At 44.7% G+C, this 20,433-nt stretch overlaps 1 protein-coding gene across 1 annotated transcript; it reads right to left on the bottom strand.

Moving 5' to 3' along the window:
* Positions 1–10,371: 10,371 nt before the first annotated feature.
* LOC311314781 (twinfilin-2-like) lies at positions 10,372–19,644 on the bottom strand (the record flags this gene model as incomplete). The annotated part of the gene is made up of 9 exons (XM_084445267.1): positions 10,372–10,539; positions 13,619–13,740; positions 14,087–14,237; positions 14,411–14,536; positions 16,632–16,736; positions 17,199–17,294; positions 17,638–17,816; positions 17,977–18,054; positions 19,620–19,644. The coding sequence occupies 9 exons, from the start codon at positions 19,642–19,644 to the stop codon at positions 10,372–10,374; spliced, it is 1,050 nt and encodes a 349-aa protein (XP_084301393.1).
* Positions 19,645–20,433: the final 789 nt, after the last annotated feature.

Genomic DNA, 20,433 nt, shown 5'->3' on the forward strand with positions numbered 1-20,433 from the left:
CCCAGGTTGCAGGATTCTCTTTCTCATTTTGCCTGCGGTAACTGTGACAGTTTCTAATCCAGTGACCAGTTTTACCACAATGAAAACACGCGTCAGTTTTGTCTCCGTTTTCGTTTCTCTCACTCTTTTTCATCCTGTAGTCCGTTCTGTTTCTACCCCTACGATTCTTGTTCATGTGACGGCCCTGTGGTCGTTGTTGGTTGGGAGCAGACGGAAAAACAGAGTTGGGAGGCGGGGTGGCAGCTACAACAGCGGCTGAAACAGTCATAGTCTGGGAAGGATGTGTGAGCTCTGAGTGCCGAGTCGGCGTGATAGAGTTCAAAACGGAATGACTAGGAGGGGGAAGGGACTCTGAATATTCATCTCTCTGATTAACTTCCTCAGCTATGCTTCTTTCTGACTTGAAAAAAACACTCATGTGCGACTATTTCCCACTTCCTGAATGCATTCCAATCTATCGCATTTCCAGGCTCCCTTCCTAATCTAGTCATCTCAAACGCCTGTAACTGAGCTCTAACAGTCGCCAACTCGAGAATCGAGAGTGTACCGGACAGGGGGAAATCAGAATGTCTCGCCCATAGCGAAAACTGCACACAAGCATCATCCCAAAACCTTTGCGCAACAATCTTAGCTGGGCCAGACAGCGAACTAGTATTGGTATTCATAATTAACACAATACCCTACACCCTATAATTCAAAACTAACGATGAAAAGAAACGTATAGTTAAAACACCAAGGCGGGAAATAAACAAAGGAATACAATTTCGAAAGAAACAGACACATTAAACCACTACATAACTCACCCAGCAACTGGTTCTTTGTTGTCCCTCCGGCTCGGGCGGGATCACCGAGAGAGCGGAGTAGTTGATGTTGTTTGCTTTGTCTCCCAGACAACCAGCTACCGGAAACCTAGCAGTTACGATTTATGGCAGTCGAAATAGTGTCGAAAATGTAAACAATACTTACCTGGATAAAAGGCGCGCTTAACAAACAATACAAGGCAAGAGCCGAAGCTCAAACAGTAAACAACAAAACGAACAACCCCGTGTAGGGACACGGAACACAAAGGACGAACAAAGGCCCACGTTAAAAAACAAGCAAAAAAACATATGCCTGCCCGGCTGAACCACCTTGGTTGGAAGCTAAAACTCGTTTAGGCTACACCAACCACCCGGGATAAAAAGGGAAAACACTACCAAATCACTCCCAGTAGCTACCTTCGTTGAGAAAACATACAACGGCTTGCGGTTTTAATTTCACCCGCGACCGGCCAAAGGGGAAGCCCGTTCTGTGCCTACTTTGACTCAACACCAACTCAACCGTTCTAAACTGCAACCGATAAACAACCTAAACTGTACATCAACTGCAGGGGAACAAATGAGTTACAAGACCAAATTCACACTTCTACTGAAAGGCAAAACCCCTAGTAACGAAACAAGGATGAAGTCAAAGAACAATACAATATCATATATCGCTATTGTTGAGTTACAACTACTTAGATCGATACCACCTACTCCCCCCCCGGGGGAGTTTGTTTCCAACAATACGCCAGCCCAACCACACAATTCGAAACGAAAACAAGGCAAATACAACTCAGAACCATAAGAGGGTTCGTTCAAACGTACCTGTTAGTTCAAGAAACCAGTGGAAGAACTGAGGAAATAATCTCAGCGTGCGCTCTGGCGCAAGAGAGAAAATTGACTTTCCGAGCCCACTATGGACCGACACGTCTGTCGACCAGTTCATCCACTGGAATCCCGAAGCAACACGGGCAGTCCTCCCTTTTCGTCATTTCCGTCGCCAACTGTAATGGATTTTAACTGATCTAGTCAAAAAGGATTTACCAAGATTCGCTCAAAAGGTTAAGTCTGGTTTATTGAGAAAACACACGAGCGCAAGGACTTCCTGGACAACGCAACATGAGTGGTTTATCCAAAGAAGTGAAACCTCCTGATCGTGGTCTGCCTTATATTCAAGCAAAACACAGGTACTGCGCTTCCAGGATGTGATTGGCTAATCCATTGTACGTCATATGAAATGGCAGGCGTGGCCGAGAATACAGACATGTGACATGAGAAAAAGGCGGCAATTTCTTGGGGACAAAGGGGACAAAGGATGGTTATTCTGGTGTAGACAGATTTCTAGGTGTATGGCCTCCTGGAGGCCATTCTGTAGGTTAGCACAGCTATGTGAACAGTTGGGGGAGGTGGTGAATTACAAAAGGAGAGAGAGAACAAAGGTTTAAGGTGTTTGGAATAGAAAAGTCTTGAGGCCAGATGTAAATTCTATAACACTACATAGAAGTCACCATAACTAACTATTTTTTGCCTGTTGCTATGGTTACCACAGCTACACTCGTTTCAACAGAAACGTTTGTTTAATTTTAATCCTTATATACATTCATACATTCTTAATTGAGCCACAAAATAAACCAAATGAGCCCGGGAGCCGAAATGAAGCAAAAATAAATACTTAAATGGCGTGAGCAAACGTTTTCCCCTCAAATGGAATACATTAGCATGCACTGTTACATAGCATGCGACTTTACATGGGGCAAGCTAGCTATGAAGCTAACTGGTTAGCTATCTATTCAATAAAATAATTATTACGCTGGACTAAATGACCCAGAACTTTGTAGTATACAAGTTAAATATATACATGTATGGTTTCTACTTCATTTTAATATGCTTGGTGACTTTACAGACCTGTCAAACAGAACCAGTAGGCAACGTCACAGCTTGTCATCGCTATCGCCAGATAGCTATGGATAGCTTCCGGCACGAGTGGCTTCCGGCACAGAGTGGTTTGCAAGCCCCCAGGATTCGAAATCTAAAGTGAAGGCCTATTGAACTGCGCCATCCTGGCTATATTTGTAGTCATTTTGCTATTTCCGGTGACTTTTGTACTTGCGCAGTTGTGCTTTTCTGTCCTACGCGCGTCCACGAAAAAGTTCACCTTTATGTGAAATGTAGACGCACGTTCCGGCTCTCCCCGCTTTGATTTAGCAATGAAAACCGGCTTGCATATTAACCTGTTTTTGTAAAATATATCCATTGGAGAAATTATTTTTTCATCCAGGCATCTTAGTTTTAACAGGTTAATTATAGCTGAAGATGTTTTGTTTGCAAGTAGATGGTATTCATTCCGTTCGCGATAACGTTATTGCAGCCAGGCTAAATTCCTCCAGGGAGCCAGTGAAAGGCGAGTTGAAAAGCTTCACTCCCCGCCAGCAGGAGCTTTGGCCGCTGCTACCGCATCTCGGATAACCCGCTGAGTTTGTGGCTGCTATTTCACATTCGCCCTTGATCAATCCCAATACCGATCCATGGTAATAATGAATCAATCGTTCAGATCGGCATTGCTGCATGCATGTTACAACATCATTGTTAGCTTTATTAACATAACCATGGACTACATTTATCTCTCTAACGTTAGGCTATCCATCTTACACCAGTCGGCCATTCGATAGCTAGAAGCGGTCAACGCCAACGTTGACCGTGGACGTGGACGCGCGTCGGACAGAAAAGCACAACTGCGCAAGTACAAAAGTCACCGGAAGGCCAGAAAAGCACAACTGCGCAAGTACAAAAGTCACCGGAAATGGTCAAATGACTACAAATTTGCCAAGATGGCGCGGTTCAATAGGGCTTCATTGTTGATAGCGGTCAGTGGCCCAATCCCAATGTCCCCCCTAAACCCTCAAGCCCTGAGCCCTCACAGACTTATTGACGTCACCTGGTGAAGTGATCGAGTGTGAGAGGCTGCAAGGGCTCGAATTGGTATAACAAGGAATGGGACAGCACTTGTGACATCACATTACGTTGACGTGAAAACATATTTCTTACTATTGTGGGCGTGGGGATTTTTTTAAATCAATTTGTAAATTGTACATGTTTTTCTTGTAGGCCTTCGTGTAAATTAATGTTGGCTGAGTCAAATCCCCTTTACATTATCAGAACTCTCTGTGTTACCCTCAAAACATTTGTTCAACTTGAAATCATTTCATTTTGTGGTCATATGCGATCGCATCTGCGATCAAATATCAACCCAACCCAGTATTTGTTAGTAGGATCGCATCGATCCTACATTACTGCCTGTGATTCTTGTTTGTGATGAATCCAAAAGTATTAACTTAAGAATGATAATATATTATGTATACACATTCCTGCACCTCACAACTCTTTCCATATTCATGTTGGAAATCTCAATTCAAAGAACACTGCACCGAAATGGGTAATTAATGTCATACTGCTTTTAACTGGGCAATCATATGATTTAGAGCAACAGAAATCGATGTAAATTATAACCATAGCCTACATATTATTAAACAAATCACATTATACAAACCCATGGGGTTAATAACCCATACTTAAAAATAATGAAACCAAATTAATTATAAGGCTACTTGTGCAGATAAGCAAGTCCAGCTGAAAACATGAAAACATATTTTGTTCTGTAACGTGAACGTTACGGTTGGTTGATCTGTCCGTGCTTGTTTATTGGCTGTTCTTCAGGTAACCCCGTGTTTCACGTCACGACGCTATGAACTGTGGGTAATTCCCTTGGCCTAAGTCTGCAGAAATCAAGCCCCCAGGATTCGAAATCTAAAGTGAAGGCCTATTGAACAGCGCCATCTTGGCTAGATTTGTAGTCACTTGGCTATTTCCGGTGACTTTTGACTTGCGCAGTTGAGCTTCTCTGGCCGACGCGCGTCCACGAAAAAGTTCACTTTTATCTGAAATGTAGACGCACGTTCCCGGCTCTCTCGGCTCTCCCCGCTTTGATTTAGCAATGAAAACCGGCTTGCATATTAACCTGTTTTTGTCAAATATATCAATTGGAGAAATTATTTTTTGATCCTGGCATCTTAGTTTTAACAGGTTAAATATAATTGAACATGTTTTGTTTGCTAGTATTCATTCCGTTCGCGATAACGTTATTGAAGCCAGGCTAAATTCCTCCAGGGAGCCAGTGACCGGCGAGTTGAAGAGCTTCACTCCCCGCCAGCAGGAGCATTGGCCGCGGCTACCGCATCTCGGATAACCCGCTGAGTACCGCATCTCGGATAACCCGCTGAGTTCCTGGCTGCTATTTCACACTCGCCCTTGATCAATCCCAATACCGATCCATGGTAATAATGAATCAATCGTTCAGATCAGATCGGAAGTGCTGCATGCATGTTACAACATCATTGTTACCTTTATTAACATAACCATAGCCTACATTTATCTCTCTAACGTTAGGCTATCCATCTTACACCAGTCGGCCATTCGATAAATGGAAGCGGTGAACGCCAACGTTGACTGAAAACACCCAAACTCAGTGTATCGTTTCATCTTCATGCTACACATCAACTCCTTTACATTGTATGTGAATAAATTCCTGTTATTCTAAAAATAATTTAGAATAACAGGTAGGATCAATTAGGTATTGGGATTGATCAAGGGCGAGTGTGAAATAGCAGCCAGGAACTCAGCGGGTTATCCGAGATGCGGTAGCCGCAGCCAATGCTCCTGCTGGCGGGGAGTGAAGCTCTTCAACTCGCCGGTCACTGGCTCCCTGGAGGAATTTAGCCTGGCTGCAATAACGTTATCGTGAACGGAATGAATACCATCTACTAGCAAACGAAACATGTTCAGTTATATTTAACCTGTTAAAACTAAGATGCCTGGATGAAAAAATAATTTCTCCAATTGATATATTTGACAAAAACAGGTTAATATGCAAGCCGGTTTTCATTGCTAAATCAAAGCGGGGAGAGCCGAGAGAGCCGGGAACGTGCGTCTACATTTCAGATAAATGTGAACTTTTTCGTGGACGCGCGTCGGCCAGAGAAGCTCAACTGCGCAAGTCAAAAGTCACCGGAAGGCCAGAAAAGCACAACTGCGCAAGTCAAAAGTCACCGGAAATAGTCAAATGACTACAAATTTGCCAAGATGGCGCGGTTCAATAGGGCTTCATTGTTGATAGCGGCCAGTGAATGGAGTGGCTGTATCCAGTTATATTAATACATCCATGGCAGAAATGCAGACTTACGGGAAGGGGCCATAAAGGGCTCAAAATGGCTGCCGGAGAGCCCTCGCGCACTTGCCGAGTTGACATTGGGACACCCCTAAGCCCTCGCGGACTTCGCGGGAGCGCGCCCTTAAGTCTGCGAGTCTGCAAGGGTGGACATTGGGACTGGGCCCAAGGGTGGACATTGGGGACTGGGCCAGTGAATGGAGTGGCTGTATCCAGTTCTATTAATACATCCATGGTGGTGCGGCACCAGACTGGTGCTCCACGGCTGCAGCCTCCCCCTTCTCAGTTCAAAGCTCGTGGCCGCTCACATGAATTAGCATAGGTAAACTCCCCGCCAGCCCCATATAAGGATATGCAACTCCAGGGTCGTGCGCAGATGTCACTTCTCTGAATGAATACCAGTCATTCGCGCACATGGCTAAAGCCAGCTTTTCGATAGCATAATGGTTTAGGTGGGGTTGTGCCGGATGCGTTAGCAAGTCAGAAGACTGCATTTTGAATCCAGCGTAGGCAATCAAAATCAGATTTTAATTCAGCCAAGTAGGCCTCCTACTACGAGGAATTTGCCTTGGTGCATAAACATAGCGAGGCAGAACAGTGCAAAATGTCAACGTGATAGAATACAATATACAAGCCTACAGTCTACAAAAATAGGCTATATAGCCTACACAGCTGTCAACGCTAGCAGTTGACAAAAGAGATACCCTACTTATCTGATCTTATCTACATACTGTATAGAAATGGTCCTTATTGTGTCATTTGTAAATTGAGTATTAGAGTTTCATCTGTAATGACCATAACCTTGGAGCCGGCAGCAACATTTCACTGTGACTGGACATTAGGCTGCATGTGACAAATAAAGGAATTGTGAATGTTTAATCTTGAAGATAGATATGCAGGCCACTGGAGGGGGGCCGGCGTGCCCACCGTTGTCCGAGTTCGACCAGGGACAACAGCACTGTTGGGTGTGCGCGCCGCAGGCGATATGGATACAGACACCAGGGACACGGACTACCACCCTCTCCACAGCAGCGCACTAACACACATCCAACTGTAGAATTGAGGTGACCGCAATCACCAAATTATGAAATGGTCATGGATTTGTTGGTAGGCTATTATATGTAGGCCTATACAGCGAAATCTCACGGTGCTTTTGCAGAACGGTCAAAGAATTAAAACAAAACACAACACATTAATTTACACCAAAATCATAAATTATTAACACACAATCTAAATATTTTATCTACATCTTCAAGATCAACACGAATAACAAGCAATTCGGAGCGAAATGATTTAAACTATGACATATCAGATATTCTGACGCACACGTTTACAATGGAAATTATGGTTATGATTAGGACAGGTTTTGGGGAATAATGCAAATATAATTGCATTTCAATCATATATCATCCAACTGTAGAATTGAGATAACCGCAATCACCAATTTTGCATAGTCTAGGCTACATTTCCCCACTCAAAAGGCCTACTTGCGATTGTCATTCAGTGTTCGTATATTCTGTTCTTAGCTGAGAACAAATCCCAGATGAGAAACCATTGGTGAATGCCAGAATTTTCTTAGAAACGGCGTACAGTTTAAGAAGAAATGTTCTTAAGAACTTCTTTACTTCGTTGGTGAATGAGGCATGTCTACAAGAAAAGAAAAAAAAAGAGCAGAGTATAGCAAGGCAAGCTTATTTATGCCTAACGTAGCCTATACTGTGCATTACATCATGACAATGAACTTCTAAGTTACACGGCTCTGCTGGCACAGTCACAAAGGGCCCAGAGCCACCAAATTAGGTGAGTGTCATGTAAGAGACGGGTACTATCAATATATCAACCAATTTTGATTCTTCTGCGGTATTTCATACATTTTGGACAATTGGAGGGAAGCATACATTTACAATGGGAAGATTGTGCAGTGTTCACTGTGCAGTCTGGGTGGCAGGCCTCGCGGAACTGTAGGCTACCCACAGTTTTGCAGTAAATATATCTCAATATCTCAAGCCCTGAGCCCTCACAGCCTTATTGATGTAACCTGGTAAAGAGGTTGAGTGCGAGAGGCTACAAGGGCTTGAAATGGTATAAAAAGGAATGGGACAGCTCTTGCGACATCACGTTACGTTAATGGCAAAACATATGTCGTATATTTCAGATGAACACTTTTAGGTAAAAAAGTACTTCAGGATAAAAATGCGGTCAAATCAACAATTTATTGAGCAAGCCTTTACACGGGGTCAAATCTTCGGCAATACTAAGGTTCTTTCACGAGGCGGCCATCTTATATGTCCTGGCTTCAGGCCAGGTCTCACATGACAAACAAATTTGCATACAAGAAATGTTCATTAACACAGATCTGATCAACTAGTCTTGTAATTGGTCAACAGGTCACTGAGCTCTGCCCCCCCTTGGACATGGGGCTATTCTGGGTTCTTCCTGTGTCCTCCTAGGATCACGTTACAACTGTAGACTTCAGAGGTGTTATCTTTATTGACTCAGGGACAAAGGAATGTTTACTCAAGACAGGACATCTGTTGTAACCCACATGTTAAACTAGCCTACTTAAGTTAACACAATTCCTACTAAAGTAAAGTTAATTCATTATTCTTAATAAAATGATTACTACATGAGAGTAATACAAATGTATTGATGTAATACAGTATAATACAGTATAAAAATATACTACACATATGTATTACTATTGTGGGTTAGGGACTTTTTATTTTACGTTTCAATTTTGCGTTTTTGTGATACCATAGATAGCATTTGTCTGGTTGTCACTCCTTCGCTCCCTCCGTCTTTCCCTCCGTCCTGTTGTTGACCTGCAGTTCTATGTTGCCATCACAAGAGGCAGTAGTCCCGGCACACCAAAATAAATACACTATGACACCACTCACTTTCCAGATCCTCGGTAATGTAGTGGACAAAGTGTCTGACTGGTCAGAGGTTCAAGCCCCAGTGGGGAAGATTTTGTTTTGTCACTGGATGTTAAGCTATGTAAAAATGAGGTTACCTCCCAGATAGCAAGCGGATGTGTAATAATTCTGGGCCATATATGGACCGGAACTAAGCCACAAGGGCCAGATCTGGCCTGTATATGGCCCAGATCCGCTTGCTATCTGGGCTGGTGGTGCTATGTCAGTTATTGAATTTATGTGCAGTAATTGAACATTTGAAATACTCCTAGATTTTACCTACAGTATAGGTGTCTCAGTAACTTTGCATGTATTTACCAGGTAAATGTTTAGTCATTGGGGGACTATGAAAGGAAGGGTTACCCAAAAAATGTTCAGAGTAAGTTAATTTAGCAATAGATATCCATAAGCCTAGGGCCAATGGGCCTATGATATAGACAATAAACTACCGGTGGAATGGTGGTGGAGCAATAGCGGGAGCATTTCGGATTACTAGCGGGCCGCTGTCACTGACGCTAATAATCTGCCAGAGGTCCGCTTGCCATTCGATGTGCAAATGGCCAGGAACCCTCCTGCAGATTCGTCCGGAGGTCTGCCAGCTCGTTCATCGGGGACCCGCTGTAGGTCCACTAGCCTTGTGTTATATTCCGCCCGAGGTCTGCCAACTCGTCCATCGGGGACCCGCCGTAGGTCTGCTAGCCTTGTGTTATCTGGATTTATCCCTTACCTTTGTCCAGAAACAGAAGTTGAACCAATTGCAGCAAAATAGCTAACGTAACAGGAATCATCAGTGTAACTGCTTTAGCCACTGACCGCTACCATTAATGTTATGGAAGCTGCTGCTAGTTGTTGTGAGCTCATGAGCTAACTGGCTATCCGGCTCTTATTGTGCTGGATTAGCATTGGAAGCATTGGAACTGATGTGTCCAGATGACATGACCTATCTTATTTTATAAGACATTATTTCATATAATTTCAATTCATAGCTATTTCAGTGGCATGACTAGCTTCCGTCCTACCAGTCCTGAACAGAAACAAGCCAGCCACGCACATAAGCCAGGCTGGACCTGGCCTGGTTTCAGTTCTGAAGGTAAAATAAGAAGATGATTTGAATATACAGAAAAATATTTTATTTGCCAGGTGTTTATGTAAAACAATTAGACATCCTTATGCCGTAGGTAGCCTAAAGTTTAACATGAAAAATACGACTGCAGATTTCCACATGGGGGAGAGGAAGAAGAAACGGTAGAGCAGATGAGAAGTCTAAGGTAGCCTACATATACATGGTGTTGTGTGTTTGAACGGTACTTTATGTGTGTGTGTGTGTGTGTGTGTATGGATGGATGGTGTGTGTGTGTATGTGTGTGTGTGTACAGTATGTGTGTGCGTGTGAGTGTGTGTGTGTGTGTATGTATGTGCGTGTGTGTGTGTATCTTTAACTGTCCTCTCCGTTCTCGCCCGCCCCCTTGATGATGCGCTTGTTGCCCCTCTTGCCCCCGGGGCCACAGGGCTTGGCGAAGGCCTGCTTCAGGGTCCGCTCCATGGGATGTACCTCCTCATACAGGAACTCCTCTGTCAGGCCCTCGCCACTGTCGATCTCCATCTGCACACACACACACGCACACACACACACGCACGCACACACACACACAAAACATTGCTTTAACCAACCACAAACAAACATCTTTATTTATCACGCAGTGAAATACACATCACACATGGTGCAGGGAGGCGGTATCGCCGAAACACACACACACACACACACAAATGACTGGAGCGTCCACTGATGAAACTTCTCTCTGCTCTTAACCCATCCCGACGTCCTTCCCCCAAGGGCAGGTGGGAGCAGACAGTAGGCAGCATGCAGGGGACGCACCCGGGGGCCAACCAAGTGCTCCTGTCCGTCTTCACCAGGGACAGCGTTAGCGATCTGTTCTTCTGCATGTTTTTGGGGGCCAAGCAGCGCAGCTGCTGCAGCACCCATTGTTTTTGTAAGTTTCTTTCTTTCTTTCTTTCTTTCTTTCTTTCTTTCTTTCTTTCTTTCTTTCTTTCTTTCTTTCTTTCTTTCTTTCTTTCTTTCTTTCTTTCTTTCTTTCTTCTGCCATGGGAGTCTATGGCAGCCTATAGAACCCTATTGTCAAAAGTTGTGAAAATTGGCACACTCATTCGGGACAGTGCCCTGACCCTCCTCACCAAGTCTCATGTCCACACCTTGCCCTCTCTAGCGCCACCAAAGTGTCAAAATTGGAGGTGCATTTATGCACGCAGCTTTTCTTCAGAAAGTCCAATTTTCAAACTTCAGGTATCCTTCAATTCCTTGGCTCAAGCCGGATTCAACGCACTCTATGATGTAATTGTGGCCATCTTGGATTCTCCGCCATTTTGAATGATGTGCCCTTAAAATGTATGTATCTCCTCCTAGGAACTTTCACCAATCTGCACGAAACTCAGTATACACATTCTCTAGACTAATCCACAAAAGTTGTACAAGGATTTTCCATTCTCGAAAGCGTTCGCCCGCTACAACCAATCAAATTTGGCATCCAAGCCGGCAAACAGGATATGGGGTCATATCTCAGCAAATTGTTCATGTATCAAAGCAACATTTGGCACACTCATCCGGGACACATCCACGACCCTTGTCAACAAGTAGCATGTTGACACCTCGTGCACTCTAGCGCCACCAACGAGTCAAAGTTGGAGTCGCGTTTATGCTTATAACTTTTGCACCGTATGTTCGACTTTCAAGATTCAGGGATCATTGGATCAAGTCGAGTTCAAAGCATCCCATGGTTTCGTTATTTGTTCATTTTTTTGGATTGAAAAACAGAAGTTACACTTTTGGACTCCTGCACAATTTCACCAATTTTAGAGTGGAGAGTGCGGGATTTTGGAAAAATGTCACATTTTCTAAACTGCCATCCCTCTTCCAATTTTCACAGCTTATACACTTTATATATAAAAACATTCACATGACTCTTGGGATTCGTAAAATAATAAAAATTTAAAAAAAGCTCTCTGATGTATATTTTTCACCTAGTGACAGTTCGAACGACGACTCCCCCCCCCTCCATTGAGACCAATGGAGCCACGCTCTAACTTGAAGCAGAAAATCACCGAATCAATTTCATGTTTCTAACTCATCACTTCTCCTACTCTGTTCAAGATATTACATTTACACTTACACTACATTTGACACTTTAAAATGTTTGCGCGATTGTCTGGATTCTGAAGAAGTAAATAGCTATGAGCTATGTGATGTATACTTTTCGCCGTGTGCCAGTTTAAACGACGACACCCCCCCTCTCACTCTACCGAGAGGAAGTGAAGGCTGACATGGCTTGTGCACTAGGGCGATTGACCTTTGCAAGATCAGGCGTAGCACAGTGGATAGCAAGTTGGCCTTGCAAGCAACAGGTACAGAGTTTGAATCTCGTTCAACCACATGTCAGATTTTCCTCCAATCTGCATGAAAGGTGGTAGGTCTACACATAATCTGCAGCCATTGTTTGTTGTTTAACAGGTGTAATTAATAATCAATCTGGTTTCAGAGACAGGATGAACATTACTCTGCTTTCTAAAGATGTCTGCTGTGAAAAAAAAACTATTGCTATTTCACCACAAACAATGTTTAATGTTATCTTTATTTTTTACCTTACATATGAAGTTAATTTCAGTTTCAGACCATTAATCCCACCAGGGATTGAAAAGACTTGAGACCCCACTTGAGGAATAGTACCACAAAATATTTTGCATCATGTTGACCATGAGGGCGCACTGCAGTAAGCAAATATGTGTCTGTGTTTACAGCAATGCTTTTGACATGATCATATCAAGTTGCTGCTGATACCAAGGCATGCCTAATGGCCACTGAAGAAATGTTAAGCGAATTGGCCACAGGGTGGCACTATAACAAGCCAAAATGCTTTAAAGCCACGTTTTCTTGATTAAGAAAATGATTGAATCAATGTTGTGTTTCTAACTCGTCACCTCTCCTACACTTTTGAAGATAGGAGGACATATACCTCAAAATGTTCGCGTGATTGTTTGGATTCTATAGAAGTAAATAGTTAAGCTATGTATACTTTTCACCGTGTGCCAATTCAAATGACACCCCCTCTCACTCAACCGAGAGGAAGCGAAGGCTGACATGCCTTGTGGACAAGGGGGATTCACCTTTGCAACATCCGGTGTAGCACAGTGGATAGCGCGTCGGCCTTGCAAACAGCAGGTACAGAGATTGAATCCCGTTCAACCATATGTCTGACTTTCGAAATTCTCGGGACCATCCTTGACCCCACGTCAGTCTAGCTGATTCCTTGTCTGCTTGCAGCTAAACTGTTTGTCTCCCACATCCCTGCTTGCAGGTATATTTCATATTGGGTTCTTATATCTATAGGGGAAACCCTTGAGAATACGGGGAGAACATGCAAACTCCACACAGAAAGGCCCGAAGACCTTCTTGCTGTACTAGGTACTGTGCCACTGTGCCGCACGTGAGCGATTTTGGGGTTCAGTGTCTTGCTCAAGGACACTTCGGCACAATGCCGGGAGCTGGGATCGAACCAGGAACCTTGCGATCCCCAGCCGGCCGAACTACGTGCCGCCCCTTTCGTTTTCTCTTAACATATTGAATCACAGTGGGCTGTACTGATGAAAGGAGGTGGCGTTTTGCTGGGTACCTTTTTGGTGATCTCCAGGTGGTAGTCTCTCTCCACCTCCTGCAGGAGACGGTTCTTGCAGCTGGAGTACAACATCCGCTCCTTAATGCTACAGCTGTACCCTGGCATGGAGTAGATGAACACTGCAGCAGAGAGAGAGATAGAGAGAGACACAGAGAGAGAGGTTCAGTCACAGTACAAACTTACTGATTAGTCACTATTCAGTTATCTATCTATCTATCTATCTATCTATCTATCTATCTATCTATCTATCTATCTATCTATCTATCTATCTATCTATCTATCTATCTATCTATTAGTTTAATATAATCATAACAATCCGTCAGTCTTTACAAGACCTGAGATATCTCAGTCTCAGAGCATGAATGGTCATTATAATCAACTGTGCTTATTCGAGTGTGTGTGTTTGTGTGTGTATAAGCTGTGTGTTTGGGTGGTGGTTGTTGTGTTGTTGTTGTTGTTGCTGACCCAGAGCCTCTTGCTGTTGTCCCTGGTGGGAGTGTTTGAAGATGAAGAAGTGGTATCTGGGCGAGTCGATGGGGATCCTGTCAGGGAGCTCCCAGGTGTCTGTGGGCTTGGTGTGGACCAGGTCTATGGTCTCCTTCTCTACGTCCAACCGCTGACACACACACACACACACGCGCGCGCACACACACACACACACACACACACACACATGCACGACACTGAGTAGGTTTGTTTCATGAGCGGTTTACTTTTGTGAGTGTTTGGTGAGGCTGCAGTCTACTCTGTGAATTCCACAATGTGTTTTTTTGTGTGTGAGAACCTCACCAGTTGTATGTAGTTGATACGGTTCTGCTTAAGCTGTTGCATAGCGCCTTTGGCTTCCTCTTGTAGGGGGAAAGCCAGGCCTTGCATAGTTTGGTGCCTTTTGTCCAAGCCAAACTCCATTGTCACCTCCAGGGGGAGACAAAAACCCAGATTACATATTGTCCCTTGTGATCTATTTGGTCTATTCAGGATTCAAGATCTGTTTATTGTCATGTATATAGTTCACACATACTAGGAATCTAACCAGGGTTAAGGCATATGCTGTTGCAGATGACATGGGACAGGGTGCAGGACAGGACAGGGTAAAGACATGACAGTGAAAATGCAGTACAATAAAGAGTGCAAATACTAAATCCATCAGTCCTACACACAGGAGGGAGACAAACCTTTGCTCTGGCTGTAGGTGTGCTTAGTCGCCTACGTTCATCCTGTGCATAAAATACACAAGTATGTTAAACTATGTCTCGCACATGAAATAGACAAGTATGTTAAACTCTGTCTCTCATAAAATAGACAAGTATGTTAAACTCTGTCTCTCACATAAAATAGACAAGTATGTTAAACTCTGTCTCTCATAAAATAGACAAGTATGTTAAACTCTGTCTCTCACATAAAATAGACAAGTATGTTAAACTCTGTCTCTCACATAAAATAGACAAGTATGTTAAACTCTGTCTCTCACATAAAATAGACAAGTATGTTAAACTCTGTCTCTCACATAAAATAGACAAGTATGTTAAACTCTGTCTCTCACATAAAATAGACAAGTATGTTAAACTCTGTCTCTCACATAAAATAGACAAGTATGTTAAACTCTGTCTCTCACTCACTCGCTCACTCACTCAGCTAGTGAAGGAGTGAAGAGACCATCACGTACCCATACAACCTTATCCTAGATGGCATGTGATAAAAGAGAGTAACACACATTTGAGTTCACACATTACACACACACACACACACACACAAACTTTAAACACACACACACACACACACACACACATTAACATTACACACACACACACACAGACACACATACACATTAACATTACACACACACACACACACACACACACAAACTTTACACACACACACACACACACACACACACACACATACACATTAACATTACACACACGCTAACTTCACACGTTACACACTGCAGAAAAGATGCCCAGAGCCACACTGCTCTCTTCCACGTCTTCGTGTCCCTGGTCACCCTTACCTCCAGTCTGTGTGTCTCTGCTCCTCCCCTACCTCCAGTCTGTGTGTCCCTGCTCTTCCCCTACCTCCAATCTGTGTGTCCCTGCTCCTCCCCTACCTCCAGTCTGCGTGTCCCTGCTCCTCCCCTACCTCCAGTCTGCGTGTCCCTGGTCACCTCTACCTCCAGTCTGTGTGTCCCTGGTCACCTCTACCTCCAGTCTGCGTGTCCCTGGTCACCTCTACCTCCAGTCTGTGTGTCCCTGGTCACCCCTACATCCCCGTCTGTGTGTCCCTGGTCACCCCTACATCCCCGTCTGTGTGTCCCTGGTCACCCCTACATCCCTGTCTGTGTGTCCCTGGTCACCCCTACATCCCCGTCTGTGGCTCCCTGGTCACCCCTACATCCCCATCTATGTGTCCCTGGCCTGTCCTACCTTCCTGTCTGTCTGTCCTTGGCCCATCCCTACCTCCAGTCTACATGTCCCTGGTCACCCCCCTGGTCAGTCCTACCTCCCATCTGTGTGTCCTGGTCACCCCTCCCTCCCACCTGTGTGGTCCTGGTCACCCCCTGGTCAGTCCTCCCTCCCATCTGAGTGCCCTGGTCACCCCCTGATCAGTCCTACCTCCCATCTGAGTGCCCTGGTCACCCCCTGATCGGTCCTACCTCCAGTCTGCGTGTCCCTGGTCACCCCTCCCTCCCCGGCTGTGTGTCCTGGTCACCCCTCCCTCCCCGTCTGTGTGGTCCTTTTCACCCCTCCCTCCCCGTCGGTGTGGTCCTGGTCACCCCTCCCTCCCCGGCTGTGTGTCCTGGTCACCTCTCCCTCCCCGGCTGTGTGTCCTGGTCACCCCTCCCTCCCCGTCGGTGTGGTCCTGGTCACCCCTCCCTCCCCGGCTGTGTGTCCTGGTCACCTCTCCCTCCCCGGCTGTGTGTCCTGGTCACCCCTCCCTCCCCGTCTGTGTGGTCCTGGTCACCCCTCCCTTCCCGTCTGTGTGGTCCTGGTCACCCCCTGACCGGTCCTACCTCTGTGACCTTTATCCGCTGCAGCTCCTGCTCCGCCGCTGTTAGAGGAGCCGGGGAGGCGCAGGACGACATGTGGCGCAGGTAACCCTGGAAACACAGGTCATCCTGCACACAGGAAGTCCAGAGACCACAGTGAGATTCAGACCGTAGTGAGAAAACCTCCATATTCCCAGTCAAACAATAGTATCTACCACGTGCGGTCAAGGCAGCATTTTAAAGGGGTAAAGTCAGCCTTGTTTCAGTTGATATTATTTACATTGTAACAGCTTAAATTCTGTGTGTAGTCCTTTTTAAAATCACCGTCAGTGTAGCCTTTTCCTGTATGTATAGGAAATATTGCGGTAAAACTTCAAAGGGTGACATCACTGGATGTGTTTTCCCTTTGAAGTTTGGCCACAGTATTTCACACATGTAGGGAAACCGCTACACTGACGGGGATTTTAAAAAGGCCTACACACAGAATTTAAATACAAACGTTTATAATCTAAATAATATCAACTGAAACAAGCGTGACTCTGCCCGTTTAATCCTAATCAATAAAAAGTGTTGCACGGTTCATCCACCGACCTCAACGGTACCAAACATCTCGTCCTTGATGTGACCTCCTCCGAACTCTTTCTTCAGCGTGGCGCGGGTGGCTGCGTACATCATCTTCTGTCTCACCTGCAGCATACACACACAGCAGGCAGGGAGAATGTGGATGTGAACCTGGTTTGATTCATATTTGTTCAAATGAAAGTGAATGTTATTCTTTTAAACAGTATTTATTGAGAGAGAGAGAGAGAGAGAGAGAGAGAGAGAGAGAGAGAGAGGGAGGGAGAGAGAGAGGCTCTTAGTTTTTACTTGCTCTGAATTGGTCTGCTTCTGATTAAGTCAGAGAGTCACAGATTAATGTTAATGTAATATACTAATAATATGACCTTAATTGTACTGTATTAAAGATAACATGTTTAATGTGAATGATGGATTCAGTCATGGTCAGTGCTGGCTCAGTAGAATCACATACTGGTGATTGGTCAGGTGACCAAGCCATGAAGATCCACTCGTATCCCTGTGCATTCTGGGAGTCCAGGCGATAGAGGATGTAGCAGGGCTCCTGGGCCACCAGCAGAGGAAGCAGGAAGTGATCATAGTCCTTGTCCCAGCTCTGTGCGGGCTCTCTGTATGAGCCAAGCACCAGCTCCTCTGCAGGACAGAGAACAACTCACACTGAGACCACCTCCGCCCCGCTCCACACACACACACACACACACGGACATGCAAGGACGTGCACACACACACACACATGGACACGCGTACACACACGCACACGCACACACAGACGTGCACACACACACGTGCTTACCGTCCATGATGATAATCTTGACTATTCGGATGGCTCCTCCCCTTGCCTTGGCCAAAAACTCCTTCAGTTCAGACGTTGCTATAGTAACCAGATATAAGGCAGAGAGAGAGTAAGACAAACAATCAGACAGAGAGAGAGAGAGAGAGAGAAAGGGAGGGAGAAAGAGAAAGAGAAAGAGAAAGAGAAAGAGAAAGAGAAAGAGAAAGAGAAAGAGAAAGAGAAAGAGGGAGGGAGGGAGAGAAAAAAAAGAAAGAAAGAAAGAAAGAAAGAAAGAAAGAAAGAAAGAAAGAAAGAAAGAAAGAAAGAAAGAAAGAAAGAAAGAAAGAAAGAAAAAGAGATGGGTCAGGAAGAACTTGAGACTGCTAAATTTGATCCACAGCTGTGTCCTCATGACATCACCTTGGGTGACACAGACAAGGGCCCCGGCCCCGTAGACATACACAATCTACTTTGAACGGTTGCTAAGTGATCGCAGATCTGTCATTAATGTTCATAGGAACCCAACCATACTTTGTGGGTCGGCAGATGAATTAGGTTAGAGATGAAAGTGTTCCCCATTAGCAGGGCCCCTCCCCCCACCTCTCACTATGGTTACCAAACACAGCAGCCTCATCAATGATGCAGGGCCAAGTGAGAAATGTGAGAGAGAGGTATGCTATGGACCCCTCATTCTCCAATTACGGACATGCTGAAACATACGCACTCACTCTACAATCAATTCTTCTTTTGCGACTGAACTTTAGATTGACAGACTTGGGAGGAATTCCCTATTCTGTTTACTGCGATTTTATCAGTTTCACTAGCCTACTCCCTGCCATGTGCACAGGTATCGGCGCTGCCCTCTGACAGGCAAATGAAAGCCCAACTACCTTCGTTCAAAATGGACTGTAGCCTAATGTTGTCTGGAATCGAAAAGTCGCGGTTTAAAGATTCCAGAACTTTCATAGGCTACAACAATCAATTTGATTTAGCCTACTGAACATAGGCCCAACTAAAACAGCGAAGGAAAGCAGAGATATGTTTCAAGCACAATTCCAAAGCGCTAAAATGGTTTCCAAATCTGAAATATCACATTAAGGCCTAAAATAGCCTGCTATAAGGTAAAGCTAGTTATCATTCTCTGCTCCAGAATTTGAAGTTTTTTCATAGGGCTATAGGGATTGTACTTTATGACGGTCAGCCTGATACCTGTCCAATCCCTACCCGCCTAACAAACGTACAAAATATATGAATATGTAAATACTGTATTTCATAACTTTTGTTATTGGTTTTGTTACTGTATTTACAGCCTGTGTTGTTTGGTATGTGGAATGCTATATGCTTTGTAGGCTTACTATTTTGTAGGCTTGGGCCTATACTACATTTCCCTTCAGCCTCTGCCACTTCACAGGTGTAACCTGATTGCACCGCCACAGCCCTTTGTCTATATCAAGGCATATGTTCATTGTAATGGCTGTTGCCCTGATGAAGGTCATCTGACCGGTATTAAACCTCAAACTTGCATGAGACCTAAGTGTGCAGAAATTTTCTTTTCAACATTAGGTTTTGTTTTTCTAGCACCTTACCATTTGTTAGTCGTGAGTGCGGTGATTTCTATAAAGAAAGCGGTAAAACGTTATTAAGGCGGTAAAAAAGTTATTTACCATTGATTCCCGTCTGGTGGGACATCTTTTGGCAGTCCAAAAGTCCTCTCTGTGTCTTCACTCCAATTCCGTTCAGAAGGTAGCCTAGCCGGGACGGACAGCAGACTGGTCAGGTAGCCTAGCCGGGACTGACAGCGGACAAGTCCGTCTGGGTTCAACTCGCACGCCCCGGTGACATAAACTCAGAAAGGGTGGCTTGGGAGGGAGATCCCTAACACCTGAAATCCGATCTGCGGAACTCTGGCTGATGAGTAATAACGTGTCTGTCAGAGGATATGCCACCTTAACCACTGATCTAAAATTCTTTGCGTATCAGTGACCACAACGCTGAAACTCTTGGCGCTCCCTGGGGCGTCTCCAAAGATGCGTCTGGGTAACGGCGGGACCGTTATTTCACCGTCTTTTTTGTGGATGGCAGTTCCTGTGTCATCTATGATTACATATTGTAGGCCTATCACTCACTCATTCACACAGCGAACCCTATCAGTTCAACAAGCGGACGCAGCTACGAGCTCATATTCCAGCTACCTGGTCACAGAAATGCGACACCCGATGTGAAGCTTGACCCATGTTTCAAATCTGCACTTTAGATAGGATATATAACAACATTGAGAGGATATATAACAACATTTAGAGGTTTATCATGGGAGGGGTAAAGCTTGCACCCTCTGATGGATCAGCTCAAACAAACTTGGTAAAGTTTCATTTAGGAAACCGTATAGGCACCAACAAATATGATTTTTCCCAGGGTCATGATGAATGATTGGCTGAAAGTTAATAGTCTTTACAATTATACCCAACAATGGCCATTGAT

Source organism: Borostomias antarcticus, assembly GCF_949987555.1.
Source record: "Borostomias antarcticus genome assembly, chromosome: 11".
Lineage (NCBI taxonomy): Eukaryota > Metazoa > Chordata > Actinopteri > Stomiiformes > Stomiidae > Borostomias > Borostomias antarcticus.